We start from the raw sequence: 23,100 nt of genomic DNA on the forward strand, positions 1-23,100 counted from the left end.
AATAGCAGCATTGGGTAATATCCAATGTTACTCCTACCCACAGTAGACCCACTGAAATGAATGAGACTTAAGTTAGTCACAAGTAATTTAAGCCCCATTAATTTCAGTGGGTTTACTCTATGTAGGACTAATACAGGGTAGCATCCATCTCTCCACTCTCCCTCTGTGATATTTAGTGGTACCCATGTTCTGACAGTTTGATGCTCTGTGTTCCCCACCACATCAACAATTATGTGCTGTGATGTCTGCACGTGTCCTAGTTCTACGTACTGAGCGATGGCAGCCATATGTTGCTTAGCCCTAGGGTTCCCATTGGTTAGCCTTCAGATGAAGTGCAGATGTTTGCTTTTTTAAATGTGGAACTCTTTAATTTGGAGGAACAGCTGTATTCTCTCCAGGTCATAGTTCCGTGGCAAGAAAGCTTGCACTCAGACCACAATTGAGTATTGCTAGATACATGTGATCTGACCTTCTTGCTAGCACCATCATTGCTATCAAACGCCTGTTCTTACCGTAATCATGTGACTGTCACATCACTGATGGCTAGACAAGTATCTCTCCCCCCCCCCTTAAGGAAAAGTATGTGGAGGCTGGTGCATCCTGGGAAGATCTACCTAAGACTCAGCAGTCAGGCTTTCTGAGGGATAATTCATTCACTGTTTGACTATGAAGAGGAAAATGTCGCTCTTACCTTATTTCTCTTTGTGAAGCAGGAAGGAAAAGCAGAAAACAGGGCTTGATCCCTCACCCCCTTGCAGAGGAGAAATGCTACCTGTGTGAGACAGAGAAGGTAAGGGCCTCTGTTCCTGGGCAGAGGGTGGGGCACCTCCTGGGATACAGTTTTGGCACATATTGGCTTGCTATGCAGAAAGTAGAGCCTGGCTAAAGAAACCCAAATAAGCGGCAAAATCAAGAAATGCTTCAGTGCGTATCCCAGATGTAAAGATTAATTAACCCAAGATTGATTAACCCTACTGTGGTGAAACTGCTTACCACCCTATTTTAGATCCAAGGAAAGCAGCCTCCCACCCCAGTGGAACCTCTGACATGGAGATTCTCTATTTTCTACCAATCCTTGTTCTTATGTTCTTGAACATCCACAAACTGGAGAAAGTGTCCAAATACCACCCACCCCATTTGGAATCTCACCTGAAACAGGAGGCTCATGTAGAGGTCGTCTACACTGATGGGACAAGCAAATTGGGAAATGTTCAGTTCTACTCGTTGTAAGAACAAGTCTGTGCTTAATGGAGAGGAAGCACACCTAGATCATGTCTCCCACTCCATTTTTACATCTTACCGACCCAAGAGTGCAATATATTAAATCAGGAAGAGGTTGTAGCTAGGGATGGGGGAGAAATCCTCCATGGACCCCTGGAGTCCGTGGAGGATTGGAAGACTTACCTCCGCCTCCTGGAGAAATCCTCACCGGCCGGATCCTCCCTGCTGGCCAGCTCTGGAGTGCCAGCGATACAGCCACCACTGCCGTATTGCTGGCTGGGTGAATTGACTGCGGCCGCAAATGGCATCCGGAACGCCATTTGCAGCTGTAAAGGCCTTAGTTTAAGGTAAATGCAGCTGTAAATGGCTGGATTTACCTTAAACTAAGGCCTTTATGGCTGCAAATGGCGTCCCAGAAGCCATTTGCAGCTGTGATCAATCCGCCCAGCCAGCGATACGGCAATGGCAGCCATATTGCTGGCACTTCAGAGCTGGGCGGCGGCTCCACAGACTTGCCGCGGAGCCGGGTGGCAAGGATTCCAGGGGGGAGGGACAGATTGCCTCCCCCCGCTGCGGACCCCTGAGGATGTCAGGTAAGGGGGTTTCGTACATCCCTAGTTGTAGCAAAATATCCTTGTTTTTTTAACCTCCTCTTAGGGGTGTACGAACCCCACTTACCGTTCCCCTCCAGGGTCCGCTGGGGGGGGAGGCAATCCGTCCCTCCCCTTGGAATCCTGCCTGGCTGGTTCCGCTCTGCGGTGAGTCTGCGGAGCTGCTGGCTGGGGCTGCTCGCAGCCAGACTTCTGTCCGCTACCGGGCTGCAGCCACAAATGGCGTTCGGTGTAGGGGATGCCATTTGTGTCCCTGCTCTTTTTGTGATTGGCTACGTAAATATTTACGTAAATCACGGCAAAGGGCAGGGACACAAATGGCATCCACTACGCCGGATGCCATTTGCGGCCGCAGCCCAGCAGCAGCCGGCTGCGGAACGAAGAGGACGGACCCAGACCGGCCGGTGCCAGGAAGGGTCCATCCTGACCAGGCTTCGTGGGGTGGCGGGGGGGAGTAGTCCGTTCTTCCACAGACTCCAGGGGGTCGGATTCTAAAGAATCCAGCCTCATTGGAGTCCGTGGCAGATTTCTCTGCCATCCCTACCTCCTCTATAAAAGGGGAGTGGCATCTATGGGGCCAATTATTTCATTTTTGTTCATTACATTTACAATCAGAAGTGAGATGGAAACTCAGAACCAGGGTTCTTAGGGAGTTACTCCTTACCTTTGGAGAGATAATCCTGTACTTTCAAGCAATGAAGATTAGCCTATCAGTGCTTCGTTCTCCCCCTCTCCCTCCCCTATACCATTCCATTCTCATCCCTCGGTTTTATCCCCTTTGTTATAGCAGTAGCTACAAACTCCAACTGGAGGGATCTCTGATGGCAGGTGTGGAGTTCAGCAGGTGTTATATTCATGGGTGGTGGAAATATTATTGAATTCCACTCTGCCTCAAACCTGCAGAGGTCCCAGATCACAAAACCTAACTGTATAAGCTTCAACCTTGATGCAATCTTGTTTTCTAGGGTTGTCCAGAGGTGCAACCAGATCTTGTTCTAGATGCGAATGGGAAGCTGAAGATATACAGGTGAGGGTCATGGAGCAGCAGGCCATTCTGTCATCTTTGATCTCCAAAGCATAATCACGGTGAACCTGAACTCCCATCTGTCCTCTTCCAATTACATTGGCTTCAGGCCCATTTCATACTGCTCATGTGTTAAGGGCTTTCTCAGTGCTGTATAAATTATAAAATGCATTTGTCCGCTGCTCAGATATTTCTGCTTCTGGTGCCCCTCTTAGCAGAGAGCTTGGGTGGAGTGAAGGCCTTGCACCCCCTTCCCCACACTGGCAGTCATGGGCTTGAGGCCTATAGAAGTAGTGCTGTAGTTAATTTCAGTAGAGCCAGATAATGGGCAAGGGAGACAAGTAATCAGCCCTTGGTCAGGTAAGGAAGGGAGAGACTTGACATTATCCTAACACTGGAACCACATGAAATTCAGAAGCCTCGAGCAAGGCAGGATGTGAAATTAATAATATATGCAAATACCAAGTTCTGAAGTTTCTCCCACACAATAGCCAGGAGGTACCCTTGGGGTGTCAGTGAAGAAACTGAATAGGCAGAAAGGAGGTTTCACACCATGAAACCATCCACTGGATGCAGTACCCATGCATAGTATTTCCTTTTGTAACTGGAATGCCTTGAGTAAGTATCATACTTCAGTTTTTTGTTTATAGGCAGGAGCTGCCATTCCCAACATTTAGGAGTTTCTCTGCATCCATTGTGGTTCGGCCATGCAAGCGTGACCTCAAATCTTTTGTTTAAACTGCATAAAAACTCAGGGTTTTGTGCAGCAAATTGTGTCAGTTTTCTCAAACTGTTCTTGCCATGGTTTGATGAGCAGAATCTATCCACTCTCAGCACAGCACACTTGGGCAGTTAGTTCTTCAGGGTTCTGCTGCCCAAGTTTCAGCCGATCTCCCCCCAGAAGGCTAAGTCCAGCATCGCACTCACCCTCGCAGGAGGACAGAGCTCCCACAGAGGGACAGAATACTGAGGTTCTGACTCTTTCCCTGCGTTAATGTTAGCCTGGCTGTTTCAGTCTGTGCCCTTCCATTGCACTGGTCCATCTTAAGACCCATCGAGAGCATCTGGGTTAAAATAAATGGAGCAAAGAATAAAAGGAACATGGTGGTTGGAGTCTACTACCGGCCACCCAATCAAGGAGAGGACGAGGATGAAACTTTTGAAAAGCAAATTGCCAAGGTTTCAAGGAAGCATGATGTAGTAGTAATGGGGGACTTCAATTTCCCCGATATTTGTTGGGAGACAAATTCTGCAAAACATGGCCCCTCCAAGAGATTCCTGACTTGTGTTGCTGATAATTTTGTCCTACAGAAAGTAGAGGAAAGAACTAGAGGTTTGGCGATCCTTGACTTGATCCTAACCAACAGAGATGACTTAGTGGATCAAGTAGCAGTTACAGGAACTCTGGGGGAAAGCGACCATGTTATACTTGAGTTCTTGGTTCTAAAGGAAGCAAAACCTGAGTGTAGCCAAATGCATACCCTGGATTTTAGGAAAGCCAATTTTAATAAACTCAGAACAATGATAAGTAAAGTCCCATGGCAAGCAACTCTAACGAGAAAAGGAGTCCAACATGGTTGGGAGTTTTTAAAAAAGGAAATTCTCAGGCTGTAGGGGCAGGATTGCAGCTTGAGATTGATAGGCATATGGTCAAGGAACACCTAATTACTTTGAATGAGTTCAAATCTCCAGGCTCAGATGAGCTGCATCCTAGAGTAATAAAGGAACTGGCAGAAGAGCTCTCACTGTCTATTATCTTTGAGAAATCATGGAGGACAGGTGAAATGACAGATGACTGGAGGAGAGCTAATGCTGTCCCTATCTTCAAAAAGGGCAAAAAGGAGGAACCTGGGAACTACAGACCAGTCGATCTGACATCAATCCCTGGGAAAATTCTGGAGCAGATGATAAAGCAATCCATCTGTAAGCACCTTGAAAACAATGCAGTGATTACTCGAAGCCAACATGGATTTGTCAAGAACAAATCCTGCCAGATGAATCTGATCTGATTTTTTGATCAGGTAACCTCCCTTGTGAACCGTGGGAATGCTGTGGATATAATATACCTTGACTTCAGCAAAGCTTTCGACAAAGTGCCCCATGATATCCTGATGAGCAAACTAGCTCATCGTGGGCTAGATGAAACAATGATCAGGTGGATCCACAGATGGCTACAGAATCATACTGAAAGAGTGCTTATCAATGGGATCTTCTCAAACTGGGGAGAGGTAATGAGTGGGGTACCGCAGGGCTCAGTCCTGGGCCCAGTGCTCTTCAACATTTTTATTAATGACTTGGAGGAGGAGGTGCAGGGAATGCTGATCGGATTTGCAGATGACACAAAATTGGGCGGGATAGTTAATACCTTGGAAGACAGAAACAAAATTCAAAGTGATCTTGATAGGCTGGAGAGCTGGGCAGAAGACAACAGAACGACATTTAATAGGGATAAATGCGAAGTTCTGCACCTAGGAAAAAGAAACCAAATACACAGATACAAGATGGGGAATACTTGGCTCAAAAATACTACAATTGAGAAGGATCTTGGAATTGTTGTAGATCACAAGCTGAATATGAGCCAATGGTGTGATGTGGCTACAAAAAAGGCAAATACTATTTGGGGCTGCATTAATAGAAGTATAGCTTCCAAATCCCGTGAAGTACTAGTTCCCCTCTCCTCAGCACTGGTTAGGCCTCATCTGGAGTACTGTGTCCAGTTCTGGCACCACACTTTAAGAAAGATGCAGACAAGCTGGAGAGGGTTCAGAGGAGGGCAACAAAGATGATCAGGAGACTGGAAACAACGCCCTATGAAGAGAGACTGAAAAAACTGGGCATATTTAGCCTTGAGAAGAGAAGACTGAGGGGAGATATGATAGCGCTCTTCAAGTACTTGAAAGGCTGTCACAGAGAGGAAGGATCTCCTCCCCATCATCCCAGAGTGCAGGACATAGAATAATGGGCTCAACTTACAGGAAGCCAGATTCCGACTGAACATCAGGAAAAACTTCCTGACTGTTAGAGCAGTACAACAATGGAACCAATTACCTAGGGAGGTAGTGGGCTCTCCCACACTGGAGGCATTCAAAATGAAGCTGGTCAGCCATCTGTCAGGGATGCTTTGACTTGGATTCCTGCATTGAGCAGGGGGTTGGACTCAACGGTCTTATAGGCCCCTTCCAACCCTACTATTCTATGATTCTATAAGACTCGTTTTTAAAAGGACATGGTTTTTTTTTTGGTTGCCACTCGGATGAGGAGTTTCAATGAGCCCTGATCATTCATCTTCAGGAACAGCCATCAGCCCAGGGAAAGGTATCTTCAAAGTCTTCAACTATCTTTGGAAGACTTTCTACAAATGTAGCCTCCACCTTTCTTTCATATCAAGTGTCTGTGTTAATTGTTTCTTTAACTGATTTGGTCAGGGCCTCAGCCTTGAGTGCATCTTTCCCTGATTTGTTTGTGGAAAGCATTACAGCTGAGATCCCTTTTGCACCTCCTTCTTGTTCACTTGAGATTTGGGTCTCATAGTCACCCATCTCTTCTCAAAGAGGCGATCAGCTATGAAGTTCTTCAGGTAGGGGACAAATGACTGGACAGTCTTGAGCAAACAGGAGATAAAGACCTTTGCTGAAGGAACTGCACTGACTGCCTATGTGCTCTTGGGTCATGTTTAAGGTTTTAGAACTTGTTTACAAAGCCCAAAACAAAAGAAGAGATTTCCTGACCCCTTAACTGGCTGCCCTTTCCATGGCCCTCACTATCAGAGAATATAATATGAATGATTGTCTGTTCTTGCTCTTGTTTGGTCAACTTCACTGCCCAACTTTACCACCTGCGCTCTAGCCATCAACCAGCCTGTTCCTCATCCTCGGCTGCCTGGAGTACCAGGAAGTTGAATGGGCTCCATGGAGCTGGTGAGGACATTACAGAGCGATCATATCGATGGCCCATTTCATCTTGCCATTCGAAAGCGAGTTCAGGGCCTCAGCAAGATCGCCAGTTCTATCCACCAGAAAATCCCCAAAGTATTCAGGAATCCATCAGATTCCATTAGTCCCCTTGCAAGGGAAAACTAAAGCCATAAGTCCAAACTTCACCAGGGGGTGGTCTGACCATGACAGTGGGGTTACTAACACTCCACTACTTCCAGACCACCATCTTTCTTCTTGGGGCAAAGACTAATTTGAGGCTATGTCCTGCTCTGTGCATTGGGCCAATCCTGTGGTTGCCATGGAGCCCATGAAGTCCTAAATTGGACTCCCAAGAGGGAGCCTTGGCATGAAAGTTTTGAAGTCCCTTAGGACCACAGTCCTAGGGTTCTCCAACACCATTCTCAAGACCTCCTGGTGAGGGAGATGGAAGCCCTAGGACCACAGCTATATTCCCCACCCTGATCTTCCAGCCTGTGTGGTGCTGCACTGAGCATCCGGGTGAACAGAGTTGAGTTGGATCCTCCCCTCCTTATTCGCTCACCCAACTCTCAGTAACACATGGCAGGCCATCTCCCTCATCCACAATCAAATCATGGGTGAGAGAGGCCTTATTGTGAGCCAACCTAGCATTAAACAGCAGCACTATGAAACTGGAGGGCTCAGTGGAAGAACAACCAGGAGGTAGAGACTAGGGCGGAAGGGCCAGAGAGGGGATGCTCACACAAGCACCAGGCTCCCCAACTTTGACTATGAAACCTCTTCCCCATAAAGCGATACCTCCACCTGACTGTGGTCACTGAGATGAAATAGCACCCCAGTTCCCTCTGCACTAACTGCTCCCCGACACATCCTTAACATTCTTCCACAACAACCCGGCAGTACGCCCCAACTCTGTATATTACACTATTAATCCACAGTCAGGCATTTGCCACAAATGAACATCTGGCCGATGGAGAAAACCTAATGGCATAAAAATAATTTACAGACAACTTACCGACCCACCTCTAAGGCCATATGGCATTATATAGCACTGTACAACCTCCTAATCACACTCTTCACGCAAATCCCCCTCCCCCAAATGAAAAACTGGTCTGCAAGTCCTCAGAATCTGCCTGACTCAGAAAACATCAGTCCACTGGGGAATCTGCAGGTTGGATCCACAGAAATCTGAACTCATTTGAATCCGTGGTGGATTTCTCCTACTCAACACCCCTCCCTCCCTTCGATGGCTGCAATAATAAAAGATGGTCACAAGCATGAGATCAAGATCTCACACACTGTGTGTCTCCATACCCTGATCTTACCTATTCTAATCTGCGGCATCCAGGAGTGCATTTTCCCTTGCCTCAGTTATCCACGCAGTAGTGACGTCCAGGCTGGGCTACTGTCATGTGCTGTACATGAGGCTGCTTTTGAAGATGGTCCAAAAACTTCAGATGGTGCAGAATGCAGCCTCCCGAGTGCTGGTGGGGGTGAGGTGATCAGATCATATAATGCCTATACTATGCCAGCTGCACTGGTTCCTAGTGCATTTCCAAGCCCAACTTAAAGCCTTAACAGGTTTGGGACCAAAGTATTTGAAGACCACTTTCACCCTTGCCAGGCTGCCCACACTTTCAGAACAGCAACAAAGGCCTTCCTCACTTGCCTCCCTTTAAGAGCAGTTAGGTTGGCAAGTACATGAGAGAGGACCTTCTCCACAGTGGCCCCACACCTCTGGAATGGGTTGCCATCGGGGCTCCATCGGGCTGTATCATTGCAGGCTTTTAGGAAGACCCTGAAAACCTACTTGTTTACTCTGGCCTTCCCCTGATTATGTTATAATGGACTGTAGGGAGTATCCAAGTTGCAGCTCATCTTCATATGGCTGATTACTGCTGCCGAGGTCCATTTAGATGTTCCCGGTGAGTGGTGAGCCGTTGTTTCTGTGGGCAGTGGATGGCTAGATAGTATTAACACATCTCTCCTCAACTCAGCCAAATACACATTACTCAGGTACCATTAAAGAAACTTCGTCTGGCCTAATTAGGTTTTGATTACTACGAGCACATTTAATCTGCAGAAAGCCACTTATTATTATTTCATATTAGTGAAGATCAGAATTTGACGTTCAGAGATAGTAATGGTGGCATTTCCTCCCTTTTCTTTCTCTATGGCTTGCAGAGTCCATTGCCCGGAGGCAGGCACCTACATTTGCTCTGTAACAGAACTCAAGTTTGATGTGAGGGGAGCAGTGACTTTGAAATATAAATATGGCTCCTGGGATCAGCACCTGAGCAAGGCTGAGATGCAGAAATGGCTGGTGGCTGGTCCACTGTTTGATGTTCAGGCAGATCCAGCAGAAGAGGTCGCAGCTGTTCACCTCCCCCATTTTCTATGCCTCAAAGGTAAGGCAGTTGCCGGGGGTGGTGGTGGTGGGGAATAGGCCATAAGGTGGGATCCTAATGTTCTCAATAATATCCTCTTGAAGAGTTTAGGTTTCTCAACTCCACAGTGAATGGCCACATGCTCCCCTGTTCTTTGCCCAACAACTCTCTCGGTTCACCTTTCCCTCTTGCTTCTCCCTCTGCCTGTCTTCTCCAGACCACTCTTCCTTCCAGCAGTCATTTTGTAGGGGCCATGGGCATTGTCATAAGCACCCACCTGGGCATGGGCCCAGGATCTTAAAGCTGTGCCTTGGATCTTTTGAGCGGTTCTACTTGCCAATTTCTTTAACATTTTCCCATTGACTTGCACTAGAAAAGAGAAACGGCCATAACTTTTTAGTTTGTATGATAAATACATGACATTTGGAGACCTGGTAGCCCCCATGGAGGTGACTGAACCTGCCACATTTCAGACAGTTAGGTCCAGTGGCTTTTGTGCTAGTCACAGGTAAAATTTGGTTTTTTAAAGAAAATCTGTCAAAGCAAAGAGCTATAATTTTGTTGTGCTTCCACATAGGTGAATGGAATTTGGGGACCTGGCAGCTCCTATAGAGATGAGTGAACCTGCCAAATTCAGAGAATTAGGTCCAGTGGCTTTTGTGCTAGCAATGCATAAAGTTTCCTTTTCTCATAGACTAGAACAAAAGGTAAAAATTGTCAAGGGATTAGAGATCCTAATCAGAAGGTGTTTAAGGTTACCATTAGGAGGTCACTATCTCTAATCTCTGGTGTAGGGTTTTTTTTGAAATGCAAATAGTACTTTTATTTTGACTGTCCTGAATCTGCCGCTATTCAGCTTCATTTGTTATACTGAACAATCATCCTGCTTCAGTTCAGAATTCAGATCCGGATCCGAAGCGGTCCACAACCCTACTTAATACAGGCCTGCCTCTTCCCTCTGAGCTCAGTAGGCTTCCTGCTACTAGGTGGCCTTAGGACTCGCTCCCTTGGCAGATGAATAGGGACTCTAGTGTGAATGCACCAGCCTTTTAAACTAGACGGGGAGACTGCCACCTTTCCTTCCACAGTCTGCTCCTTGTTTTTCTCTCTCCCCTTACTTTTCTGCTCTTACAAACCCACTGTTGGGAGCTTGCTTGCAATTAAATTGGGGATTCCCAGGTGTAACTCAATTGGCGCTTGGAGGCATGGTTCTGCCAAACGCTAGCTGAGTTCCTTTGCACATCACTCACCATTTGAACTGGGATGGTGCACAGTGCATGAAGCAGGCACTCAATTTGGGCAGTGCTTGGAGGAGCAGCTCTGCCAAGAACTGGCTGAGTTCCTTTGCACACCATCCCATTTGGGATGTGAACTTGGTGCACAACTTGGCTGGCGTTTGGTGGAGCCACTCCTCCAACCACTGGCTGAGCCCCTTTTCCCATGCAGCAAGAGACACAGAGCCCCATGCCTAACTTTGCACAGAGAAAGGTAAAATGGGTGTGGGGCAGGGCAGGGCTTGGTGACATCAGTGGAGGGATGGGGCTTTGGGGATGGGGCCCCACACCCTGAAGTCATCTGCCAGATTGGTCCAGCGGGGTACGTGGACTTGGGCCCCTGGGTCCTGAAAGGTTCTCCATGCCTGGTGTAAACAGGAAGAAATACCTTTGCGTTTGTAGAGGTTAATTAGTTTAGGTTGCAGAATTCAGCTATTCTTTAGGGTATCTTTGCCCAATTGTTTTTTATGCACAGTGTATACTCAGCCTCAGTATACCCTGCACATGGTTTGTTGAAAAAGGAAAACTCTCCAGTGTGCTCTCCAAGGATGACCTCCAGATGGACAGTTACTTGTATTGTTCCTTTGTGCTCCATTGGTTCAGATTCATACTCTGTAACATGGTATCCTACCTCTTCATCAGGAACTCATGTTTTTGTATAAGAGCCCCACACAGCTGCAGTCATTTACAGAGATTTACCTCCGGGAAAAAGAGAGTGTGGAACTCTTCCTGAAAAATAAGGAAAATCGTCCTGTCTGGGAAACCTGGCTGGAACCAGGTATGTGTTTTGTGGGATGGTGTATTTTTTATGGGTAGAAGTAATATATGTATTTATTAAAAGTATTTCTATACCACCTTTCAGTCAAGCCTTATAAATAAAATCACTAAAGTTAGCACAGTTTTTTTTTTTTACTAGCCTACTTGCTTATTCATCCATACGTTAACGATTTGTTGCATGTTGACTATTTGAAAGTAGGGGACAACTGAGAAATCAACTCTCATCCATGTCACATTGTTTTCCTGCCTGCTCACATGAGTGTGAGTCTTACTCACCATAGACCACCAGGGGAGAGGCTGTTTGCAAGTTTGGGGATAAAGCTTTGCTCAGCAAGCACATCTTTCCTTTACAAGACAGCAGGCTGTGCTACTTTCCAGACCATTATAGTAGCAAAGAAAGGGACACTCCAGCCTGAGGTGCTGACTAGGCTGAATCATTAGCAGTGGTCAGAGGGGAGGCAGGAGCTGTACCAGGCAGTCAGAGTGGAAAACCATGGCAAAGTACACCTGAGCCAGAAAGACAAAGGGCAAAGTCCCAGCTTGAACAGGAAGTCTTTTATAGCCCTTCCTGTTTGGGATGCCCAATGGCCAGCCTAGATGGGAAGAGCCAGCTCAGTCTGGAGCCTGAAAACACTTCACTACCAGGAAGACACTCCAAACGGCTGCTTTGCTGGGTCACTCAACAGGGCAACTGCTCAAAGAGCCAAGGGTTCCTGGTTCAAGCCCTGATGGTTTCTGACTGGTGCACTGGTAAAAATCATGGTAAAAACTGCCCAAATCCAGCATTAAAAGCACTATGCACATTTCAGTTGATAGGCGTATCCATACACGGAGATTATCTCCTTGTAAGGCACAATGAAGTGGCCTTTAGGGCTTGCCTATATCTTTATTTAATGTATATTTGCTTATAAAACAAACAAATAAGTAAAACAATATGTCAGATAAACAGGATAATTAAAATAGGTCAGTACCACCAAAAGCAAATAAAAAAAGCAGCAGCTAAAATGTCACGCCAACATAAAATTAACAGAGTTCAATAAAAAGTTGAGTGACACAGAAAAGAGGGTCCACTTAAAACCATCAGTGAAAGAGCCATACTTATTTCACAGGGGAAGAACATTCTGAAGACGTGGGGTCATAACTGAAAAGGCCCTTTCTCTGTTACCCATCGATCTGATGGTTCTTAATAGTGGGCCAGAGAACAGGGGTTCACATGGGTGCCGACAGTGCTTCAGATAACTTGGTCCCAATTCGTTTAAGACTTTAGTGGTAAAAACAGGTACTTTAGATTGAGCCTGGAAATGAATACGCAGCCAATGCTACTAGCACAGAATTAGAGTAATATAATCGGAATGCCTGGGCCCCACAAGCCCCCTGATGGCTGTGTTCTTTACCAACCTGAAATGTCAAAATGCTCTTAAAGGCATCTGTATGTAGAGGGCTTTGCAGTAGTCTAGTCTGGATGTAACTAGGCTGTATGTAACTGAAGCCAGGTCTACTTTCTCAGATAGATTGCAGCTGATGAACCACCATAAGCTGGTAAAAGGCACTCTTGGCCTCGAAGGCCACCTGCACCTCCATAGACAGCACTAGGTGAAACCCCCAGACTGTATACCTGACCAGAGCCGGCCCTACCATAAAGCAGCCTCCTCCTCCAAAGGTCCTGCCACTTCTTGGTCCTGCCGCTTCTTGGTCCCGCTACTTCTTGGTCCTGCCAGCTGGCTGCTCACATCTGCCCACCTGCCCACCTGCCCACCTGCCTGCCAAGCTGATGCTCCCAGCTTGTGCCCAAGCCATGCGGTGCCTGGGAGAGGTCAGCTGAGAATTCCCAGCCTCTCCCAGGGACCATGCAGCTGCGGCACAAAGTGGAAGCAGCTGCTGGGCAGGACTAGCAGCTAGGTGTATGCATGCCAGAAGGAGTGGGTGGGCAGGCAGCAGTTTGGGGAGCACAGCTGCCGCCACCAGAAAGAAGAAGCAGGGCGGCGGTGGCGGCTCACTTGAGGCGGCAACATGCCTAGGGCCGGGCTGTACCCAACTCTTGAAGGGAAGTGGAATCCCATCTAAAACTTGTTGCAAACCTCTGTCCAGATACACAGCCTTTCCAACCAAAAGTAAAGGAGGGATGTATGTACAAGCAAAGCTTGAGTTCATCTAAGTCCTCCAAATGCCACCTCGAAGCTTGTTTCGTCTTGTGTCCATATCAGAGTGTGACCTTGATTTTTTCTTTTCACATGAAAATTCATGCATATTTTCATGCATATTTTTCCAGATGTATGCATCAGTGTGCACATCTTTGAAATGTATGCATTCTTCTCCCATTGACTGAAGCATGCTTGTGTGCATTTTTCAAAGGAATGCATTTTTCATGTGCATTTTTCAAACGTACATATGCTGTTGAATGCATTTTGGGGGTTCTTGAATCACATAGCAAGCTCAGAAATGTACAGACTTTGACCACAGATTGTGTCTTGAGTCTGTTTGGTCTGGAAGGTGCAAACTGGGTAAATCCTGACCAAAAATGAAATGAAAACAATTCTTGTGCATAACCTAACCAAAAGTACTTCCATTTTATCTGGATTAAGTTTCAATTTGTTTGCCCTCATCTATCCCAGAATTGCCTCTAAACACCTGTTCAGGGTTTCCACTGCCTCTCTGGAATGAGTGGAGGAAAACAAGAGGTAGAGCTGTGTGTCGTATGCATAGTTATAACACCTCAGCCCAAACTTCCAGATGACCGCTTGCAGCAATTTCATGTATATGTTAAAAAGCATGGGGGACAGGATGGGAACCTGAGGTGCCCCAAAGTCAAAGGCTACTGGGTGGAACAGAAGCCCCCCAGCGCCACCTTCTGGATTTGTCCTCCCAGAAGGGGCTGAAGGTTTGGGGGAGGCAAGATTCATGCAAGGTTCAAGCACTTTCTCTTAGATATATTCAAGGAGGTCAATTTGCAAATAAAGCCTTGCATTTTAAGATCAGTTGTTGTGGTTACATTCTTAAAACTTCAAAAGATACAGGTGCTCCTTAGGAGTAAACTGCATGTAGTCTGAAACACAGGGCTCTCCCTCCATGGTGCCTAAATGAGGTAGTGTCAAGCTAGCATCAATTGGAGGTATGTCTACCATTTTCTGGCAACAGAGGTGCAGAACTGGTCTTCCCTGAAAGGGAGAAACACCAGCACAAATAGAGGCATCCTGGAATAAAAGGCTCAATTCATTTTTTTTCTCTTTCCATCCTAGAAGAAGTAGAGTTTCAAGAAGAGGGCCTAACAGGTTCTCGCAGAGAAGAAGGAAAAGGTACTGTAAAGGCATCCCTGGGCCTTTAGAATATAGAGTGGGGATAATACAATCCATTTGAGTATTTTCTAAATGTCGTTAACTGGAAATCAGTGTTATTCAGAGCCCCAGCAAATTAACAACGGAAGATATGGATGTTCTAAGCAGGCTTAACAAAATTACAGACTCTACGAGTAAAAATTTCTTGGCGCTTTCCTGAATGGCCCTTCTCACTATGGGAACAGTTGATACCTCATTTTCAGTATGACTGTAAATAGGTGCGATTCACTCACTCACACTGACACACCACAACCAGGAACCACAGTGTATTCTGTGCCGTGTTGACCTTCAAGTACAGGATATTACGCAAAGCTATGACAATTCATTAAAGCCACAGTCAGATCTATGGTGCCCCTACATCTTGTTGTTGTGCTGTTGAGCAGCTTGACTGATGACAATATTCCACAAATCCAAAAATAAAATATTTTCTGTTCCGTAATCTTGTTTGAAAAGAATACTGCAGAGAGTTATCATATAGAGCCCTTGTGCTGTGTAACCTTATAACAATGCAGAAGCTAGTGGGGAGGTATCTAGGATCATTTCAAGCTGATCTCAAGACATGCCTTTCCCTCCTGCCACCTTCTAGCTGAGCAAGAGACCATCGGTGACTGCCTGTTGCGCACCTTGGAGAACTTGGCAAAGGACGAATTGAAGAAGTTCAAGGGCAAGCTCAACGAGTTCCCCATGAAGGAGGGCTTCAAAAATATCCCTAAAGGGCTGCTGGAGGACAAAAGCGCATTAGGCCTCAGTGAACAGCTGATCAGCTACTACAGTAAGGACTACGCTGTGGAGGTGACCATTGGGGTGCTGAAAGCCATCAATCTCAATCAACAGGCAAACGATCTCCGCCGTGCTACCACTGCAATCGGTAAGAAAAGGGGAGAACCAGCACTTGGAGAGGGACAGGCAGGATACACTGGGGGCTGTCTTCACAGGGCATGTCCTGTGGATTAGGAGGATTTTGAGGTCGTTTGCGGCACATGACATTGTGGCCAGTGTGCTGCCAACCAGCAGCTTCCGTCTTGAGAAGCTGCATTATCTGAAAGTCCTTTTACTCTGTTTTTTTCAGTGAAAGTGTCTCCCATGCGGTTGCGCTACAGTGTGCCATGTTCTTCTGTAGTAACTCCTGGGCATGCCTTTGTGACGTGGCTGTGACCTGGCAGTGACGTAGTCAAGGGGTGGGGGCTGCCCCTCCCCACCATTCACTCATTTTCCCCATTGGCACTACTATCCCCAGGGAGAGTAATTAGAGAAACTACAGTAACAAGCCTGCCTTTCTGACTCATCAAAGTGCTGTTGTGCTCTGTCAAGCCTTAAGAATCACGCTGTATGTCTTTTTCGCCAGTGGGAATAACTAGTCTCCCTTTCCCCACTGAGAGCTGTCATTATGAGCTGCTCTGATGTTTGCCTGATGTTGTGTTAATTCGCCTCTCCAATGCTGCATTACTTTGCTTCTCTGGGCACTTGTCTGATCCTTGCATTACTTAGCTGCTTCTCTGATGTTTGCGTTACTTCACATTTTTGATGTTTACTTTACTTCTGGGCTTGTCTGATCCTTGCGCATTGCTTCGCTTCCCTGCTTCTCTTTGCCTTGCTTTGCTTCCCTGATGCTTGCAGTAAAAATGGATTGGAAGCTACAACTCTGTGACAGTTTGCTGGAATGGGGTGAAATTGGGGTGGTGGGGTGTTCTGCCCTGGATAATCTGAGATTTTGGCTTCTTTTTGGAAAAGTGAGGGAACAGTGAGCTTATACTCTTTCCTTTGACATTAAACAAATGTACATTAGGGCTTTATCACAGAAGCGATCTGCCAAGGTATTGAGATCATGGGAGTGGAGAACCCTTTCATTGCAAGCAGGGAGAAAGTGCCCAGAGGAGGAGAAAGTGGGGTGGTGGAAGCTTTAACTCTGCCAGAGTTTGCTGGAATGGGGTAAAACTGGGGGGCTGCTCTCAGGGGGAGCCTTCAGGTGCTGCACTGGAGAATCCGGGATTTTGGCTTCTTCATGAAAAAGTGTGCACATTGGGGAAATGGGGGGGGGGAGCTCTAACTCTGTGACAGTTTGCTGGAATGTAACTGTGAATTAGTTACTCGCCATTCATCATAATGTGGTAGCAGGGGGAGCCTGGACAGGGGCGAGAAACAAGCCTCTCTCATTGGTTGAGCAGCTCCTACCAGTTTGATGATGTTCAGTTCTACTCCCCCCACCCAGAAGTATGTTCCTTTTAAGCACTGTGTGACCCATGAAAACTGGATTTTAAAGGTATGGTACACTCAGGTTTTCTTGCTTCATGTGTCCCTGACAGACAAAAGCTGATTCTGTGAAAATCTGATAATACTCCAACATGCTTCTCATTCTTTTGTTGTGAAGATCCCCCCCCCCACCTACTGTCTTATCATGGGGGTGGGACTTGGTGGAAGAGAGCTGTCTTTTCTGGGTTCAGGTGCATCAGAAATCTTGGGGTGCCTTGGCAAAATGGAAGGGAGGATTCTTAAAACAAAGTTTTATATATATAAAAAACAAGATCCTAATTAGGAAGGATAAGACATATTTAATCTCTGCATTATATCTATTTATTATTTTAGATATCCCATGGAATATTTTGTTTCTTTTTCTGTTGTGTAATGTTTAATAAAAACATAAGGGATGAGAGCAAAGGAGGAGCCAGGTTCCCCATAGCGTCAGGATTATTGACTCTGATCAACAATGCAAATTTGATCATAGACCTCAAATATGGTCTTCCATTATGGTTTGGGAACAAGCTACTTATTCTAGTAATATGTTTCAGGATCTAAAAGAGTTTTTTCCCCCCGAGGATGCTTGTATAGGGATAAGGTGGACTACAAAAAAGGACATTAAGGAAGGGCATAGCCAAAGGCACTCTACCATGACTTGGAAACCATGGATATATTGTGGTTATTCAGATCAATGGGCCTGCACAAATGGAAGTATTCTCAGTGCTTTCTCCTAGCATCCTTCTCAGTGAGCTATAAAAATGGTGCAAGATCTGTATCTACATCAGTTAAAACAATCTAAGTATCAATGACCAGAGTAATGGGAAAATCATCCTGTTTACACAGACCAGAAGAAGTGAAAGCCTCATGATATGTATATAAAAAAGCAGCAATGTAATCCATGCTTAAGGGTAACTGTAGAAGCTATTATAGGAAAATAATAGTAATAGTGTTTGTTTTTGTTACAGATGGTGAGCAATAACAGAATGACCAGGAATGCTTGAAATTGGGACTTGGAGACAACAACTGGTGTTTTGCTGCTCTTATCTGCCTTATCTTATTTGTTTATGTATTGATTCACATCCCTAAATACTAAAAATGATTGGCTGTAATATTATTCTGTTGATTGTGAGTAGGGTGGCTGTGGAACAACTACAACAAGAATGTAGTTTGTGGGGAATGGAACGGGCTGAAGACCCCGTTGGGACACTTAAGCTACACCCATGAGTTCTGCACAGATCTTCAAACATGGCAAAACAAACTCCTAAGTATCCCGGGAGAAGTGACAATAGTGAGGGGAATGGATGAATTCTGGACGCCTGGGTAGATGTACATATAGTAAATAATGTTTAATAGAATTAGTGAAAAGACAGAATTTAGAGCATGGGTATTAAAAACTGGAATGATAAAAGGACACCCAATAGCTTGTGATTTTTGAACAATACCTCAAATTTCTGGAAACTATATTTTGGATACCTCAGATTACCAATTTTGCATTTGAAACTAAACACTGTGAAGAGTAATCTAAAGGATATGTATGCTGTGACATTACACGTCTGCATATATGGAATCTGTAAATATAGTCATGTATTCCTGTTATAAGTCTATGGTTATGGTTATGTATTCCTGCTATATCTCAGTGTTCTATGGTGGGTATCTCTGGGGTGAGAGGGGGATGAGTGACAGGAAGAATGGTCGATTTGCATGTGTGATGACTGGCTGAAGGAGTGAAGGGGGCTGAAGTGTGTGTGCTATATAAACTGTGTGCTGGGCTGTGTGAGTCAGACAGGATAGAGGCAGGGATATGATTTGAGATAGGGTGAGGATTTTAGGTTTGCGAACAGAGAGAGAGGTCTGTGGGGATTTGCGAAGAAACTGAGACTGTGATCAAGAGAGAACGGTTTATGAGAGAACATATACTGATAAAGCCATTAAGAGTTACTTGTTTATTATTCAGCAACTTATTACTGTAATCAATAATGCTTTCTTTGTTTATAAATCCTATGTCTTCTGCTTTTAGCTATGTAAGGGGAAGGTATAAAAGGAACAGTCCAAGGTTATAAGTAAAAGCTATATGCCCTCGCAGATAGAGGGCTGAGTAAAGGGTTGGACTTAAGCCTTAAATGTCCTGGTGGCAGCAAAACCCGATGTGTGTGAGAGAAGATGGTTCCTGTTGGGGGCGAGAAAGGCCTTAGAGAAGGGGAATTCTCACTAGGAGAGGGCAGGAATGCTACATCTGCCCTCTTTTGCCACCTTCCATTGAACCATGTAGCTTATAGAATCATAGAATAGTAGGGTTGGAAGGAGCCTACAAGGCCATCGAGTCCAACCCCCTGCTCAATGCAGGAATCCAAGTCAGAGCATCCCTGACAGATGGCTGTCCAGCCTCATATTGAAGGCCTCCAGTGTGGGAGAGCCCACCACCTCCCCAGGTAACAATGTCAGTGGTTCCATTGTCGTATTGTCGTATCCAATGACAATGGTTCCATTGTCATATTGCTCTTACAGTCAGGAAGTTTTTCCTGATGTTCAGCCGGAATCTGGCTTCCTGTAACTTGAGCCCATTATTCCGTGTCCTGCCCTCTGGGATGATCAAGAAGAGATCCTGGCCTTCTTCTCTGTGACAACCTTTCAAGTACTTGAAGAGTGCTATCATATCTCCCCTCAGTCTTCTCTTCTCCAGGCTAAACATGCCCAGTTCTTTCAGTCTCTCTTCATAGGGCTTTGTTTCCAGTCCCCTGATCATCTTTGTTGCCCTCCTCTGAACCCTCTCCAGTTTGTCTGCATCCTTCTTAAAGTGTGGTGCCCAGAACTGGACACAGTACTCCAGATGAGGCCTAACCAGTGCTGAGTAGAGGGGAACTAGTACTTTCCGGGATTTGGAAGCGATGCGTCTATGAATGCAGCCCAAAAGAGCATTGGCTTTTTTTGCAGCCACATCACATTGTTGGCTCATATTCAGCTTGTGATCGACAACAATTCCAAGATCCTTCTCGCTTGTAGTGTGGTTGAGCCACGTATCCCCCATCTTGTAACTGTGCATTTGGTTTCTTTTTCCTAGGTGCAGAACTTGGCATTTATCCCTATTAAATGTCATTCTGTTGTTTTCTGCCCAGCACTCCAGTCTATCCAGATCACTTTGAATTTTGTTTCTGTCTTCCAAAGTATTAGCTATCCCGCCCAATTTTGTGTCATCTGCAAATTTGATCAGTATTCCCTGTACCTCCTCCTCCAAGTCATTAATAAAAATGTTGAAGAGCACTGGGCCCAGGACTGAGCCCTGCGGTACCCCACTCATTACCTCTCCCCAGTTTGAGAAGGTCCCATTGATAAGCACTCTTTGAGTCCAATTCTGTAGCCAACTGTGGATCCACCGGATCGTTGTTTCATCTAGCCCACTTTGAGCTAGTTTGCTCATCAGGATATCATGGCGCACTTTGTTGAAAGCTTTGCTGAAGTCGAGGTATATGATGTCTACAGCATTCCCACGGTCTACAAGGGAGGTTACTTGATCAAAAAATGAGATCAGATTTGTCTGGCAGGACTTGTTTTTGACAAATCCATGTTGGCTTCGAGTAATCACAGCATTGTCGTCCAGGTGCTTCCAGATGGATTCCTTTATCATCGGCTCCAGAATTTTCCCAGAGATTGATGTCAGACTGACTGGTCTGTAGTTCCCAGGTTCCTCCTTTTTTTACCCTTTTTGAAGATAGGGACAACGTTAGCCCTCCTCCAGTCATCTGGCACTTCCCCCGTCCTCCATGATTTCTCAAAGAGAATAGACAGCAGTTCTGAGAGTTCTTCTGCCAGTTCCTTTATTACTCTAGGATGCAGTTCATCTGGCCCTGCAGATTTGAACTCATTCAAAGTAATTAGGTGTTCCTTGACCATATGCCTATCGATCTCAAGCTGTAATCCTGCCCCTTCAGCCTGTACTTCGCCTTTGCCAGGGGGGTCATAGACCCTCTTTTGGGAGAAGACTGAGCCAAAGTAAGAATTGAGCACCTCTGCCTTTTCTTTGTCATCTGTTATCGTTTTGCCATCCTTATTTAATAGCTGAACCACCATTTCTTTCCTCTGCCTTTTACTATGCACATAGCTGAAGAAAGCCTTTTTGTTGTTTTTAGCATCCCTCGCTAACCTCATCTCATTCTCAGCTTTAGCCTTCCTGACACCATCCCTGCAATTCTGTGCTATCTGCCTGTACTCTTGCTTTGTTACTTGGCCTTCTTTCCACTTCCTATATGTGTCCTTTTGTGTTTTCAGGTCATCCCTAAGCTTTTTGTGAAGCCACATTGGCTTCTTCTGTTGTCTTCCAGCTTTTCTTCTTGTTGGAATTGTTTGTGATTGTGCCTTGAGAATTTCCTTTTTTAAAAGCTCCCACCCATCTTGGACTCCTTTTCTCGTTAGCGTCGCTTGCCATGGCACCTTACTGATCATTGTTCTGAGTTTATTAAAACCAGCTTTCCTAAAATCCAGGGTACGCGTTTGACTACACTCGGCTTTTGCTTCCCTTAGAACCAAGAACTCAAGTACAACATGGTTGCTTTCCCCCAGAGTTCCTGTAACTGCTACTTTATCCACTAAGTCATCTCTGTTGGTTAGGATCAAGTCAAGGATAGCCGATCCTCTAGTTCCTTCCTCTACTTTCTGTAGGAGGAAGTTATCTGCCACACAAGTCAGGAATTTCCTGGAGGGGCCATGTTTTGCAGAATTTGTCTCCCAACAAATATTGGGGAAATTGAAGTCCCCCATTACTGCTACATCATGCTTCCTTAAAACATTGGCTATTTGCTTTTCGAAAGTTTCATCCTTGTCTTCTCCTTGATTGGGTGGCCGGTAGTAGACTCCAACCACCAGGTTCCTGTTATTCTTTGCTCCATTTATTTCAACCCAGATGCTCTCGATGGGGCTACCAAGCTCCTCCTCCTGTATTTCTGTGCAGAGGTATGTATTTTTCACATACAGTGCAACCCCACCTCCCTTTCTGTTCCTCCTGTTCTTTTTGAACAAGTTATATCCTTCAATTGCTGTATTCCAGTCATGAGAGTCATCCCACCAAGTCTCAGTTATACCTATCAGGTCATAATTTCCCTCTTGTATTAAGAGTTCAAGTTTGTTCTGTTTGTTTCCCATACTCTAGGCATTAGTATATAGACATCGAAGGCCATGTGCTTCATAGTCTGGCTTTCTTCCTACATGTGTCTGAAGACTATTATTGGGCGCTATCAGAGCTGTTCTCTCCATTGCAGTGCATGCGCCTACGTCCATTGTTACCCCCAACATTACATCTCCCTTCCCCGTAGGATTCAGTTTAAAGCCCTCCTGATGAAGTTCTTCATGCTGTGGCCAAACACATTCTTCCCATCCTTTGTGAGGTGCAACCCATCCCTAGCCAACAGCCCATCTTCCAGGAAGTATAGCCCGTGGTCCCAGAATCCAAATCTCTCTCGTCGGCACCACCTTCGTAGCCAGTCATTCACCCAGAGTATTTTTCGTTCCCTTTCTATCCCTCTTCTAACTACTGGAAGGATGGATGAGAAAACTATCTGGGCCCCAAAGTTCTTGAGTTTCCTTCCCAAAGCTTCAAAGTCTGACGTGATCTCTTCGTAGCTCCGCTTGGCGGTATCATTTGTTCCCACATGGATGAGAAGAAAGGGATACCTGTCAGTGGGCTTTATGAGTGCAGGCAACTTTCAGTCACATCTCTAATCTGTCCTCCTGGGAGACAACATACCTGGCGAGTCCACGGGTCTTCGCGACATACTTGGGTCTCAATCCCACACAGCAAGGAGTCTCCCACTACTACCACTCTTCTCTTCTTCTTCTTGTAGGCCTGGCTTTCATCGCCTCTGTTTGACTGACCTTCAGCCTCTTGCTCACTCTCATGCAGGTTCCCCTGTGATTCATCCTCTGCAGGCTGTCCTCCAGTCTCATCCGCAAGTAGCTGGAATCGGTTCCATAGCTCCACTGCTTCCACTGGTACAGAGTGGCGTCTAGTTCTTCTTCTCCTAATGGTCACCCTTTTCCAAGGAGTATCCTCTACTCCATTTTTCTTCACCTCAGCATTTCCCACTGCCTCATCTTGCTGTTGCTCTTCAAGCTTCTGGTCTTTCCTTTGCTGCTGTAGTTCCCCCATTCTGTCCAAGAACTCTTCGTGTTCTCTTATTCCCCGGAGGGTCGACAGTCGCCGCTCCAGTCCACTTACTTTTTCTTCCAGCAGCGTGATCAACTTGCACTTGTTGCAGGTGTAGGCCATGTTGTTCTCGGCAAGAAAACAAACATTGCACACACCTTGCAGGTCACCACCACTGGAGAGTCTTGTCCT

General features: G+C 45.8%; 1 protein-coding gene across 1 annotated transcript in view; it reads left to right on the top strand.

Moving 5' to 3' along the window:
• LOC146342236 (uncharacterized) overlaps positions 1-15,695 on the top strand; it is a 64,089-nt gene extending 48,394 nt beyond the window's left edge. The window contains exons 11-16 of the mRNA XM_084807781.1: positions 714-790; positions 2,798-2,859; positions 8,955-9,178; positions 14,445-14,501; positions 15,127-15,408; positions 15,610-15,695. Of these exons, the coding sequence (XP_084663907.1) occupies positions 714-790; positions 2,798-2,859; positions 8,955-9,178; positions 14,445-14,501; positions 15,127-15,408; positions 15,610-15,695 (788 nt within the window). The remainder of the gene's footprint in view (positions 1-713; positions 791-2,797; positions 2,860-8,954; positions 9,179-14,444; positions 14,502-15,126; positions 15,409-15,609) is intronic.
• The last annotated feature ends 7,405 nt before the right edge of the window (positions 15,696-23,100 follow it).

Source organism: Heloderma suspectum, chromosome 6 (genome assembly GCF_057233095.1).
Source record: "Heloderma suspectum isolate Gila_16-S chromosome 6, 16-S_ref, whole genome shotgun sequence".
Taxonomy (NCBI): Eukaryota; Metazoa; Chordata; class Lepidosauria; order Squamata; family Helodermatidae; genus Heloderma; species Heloderma suspectum.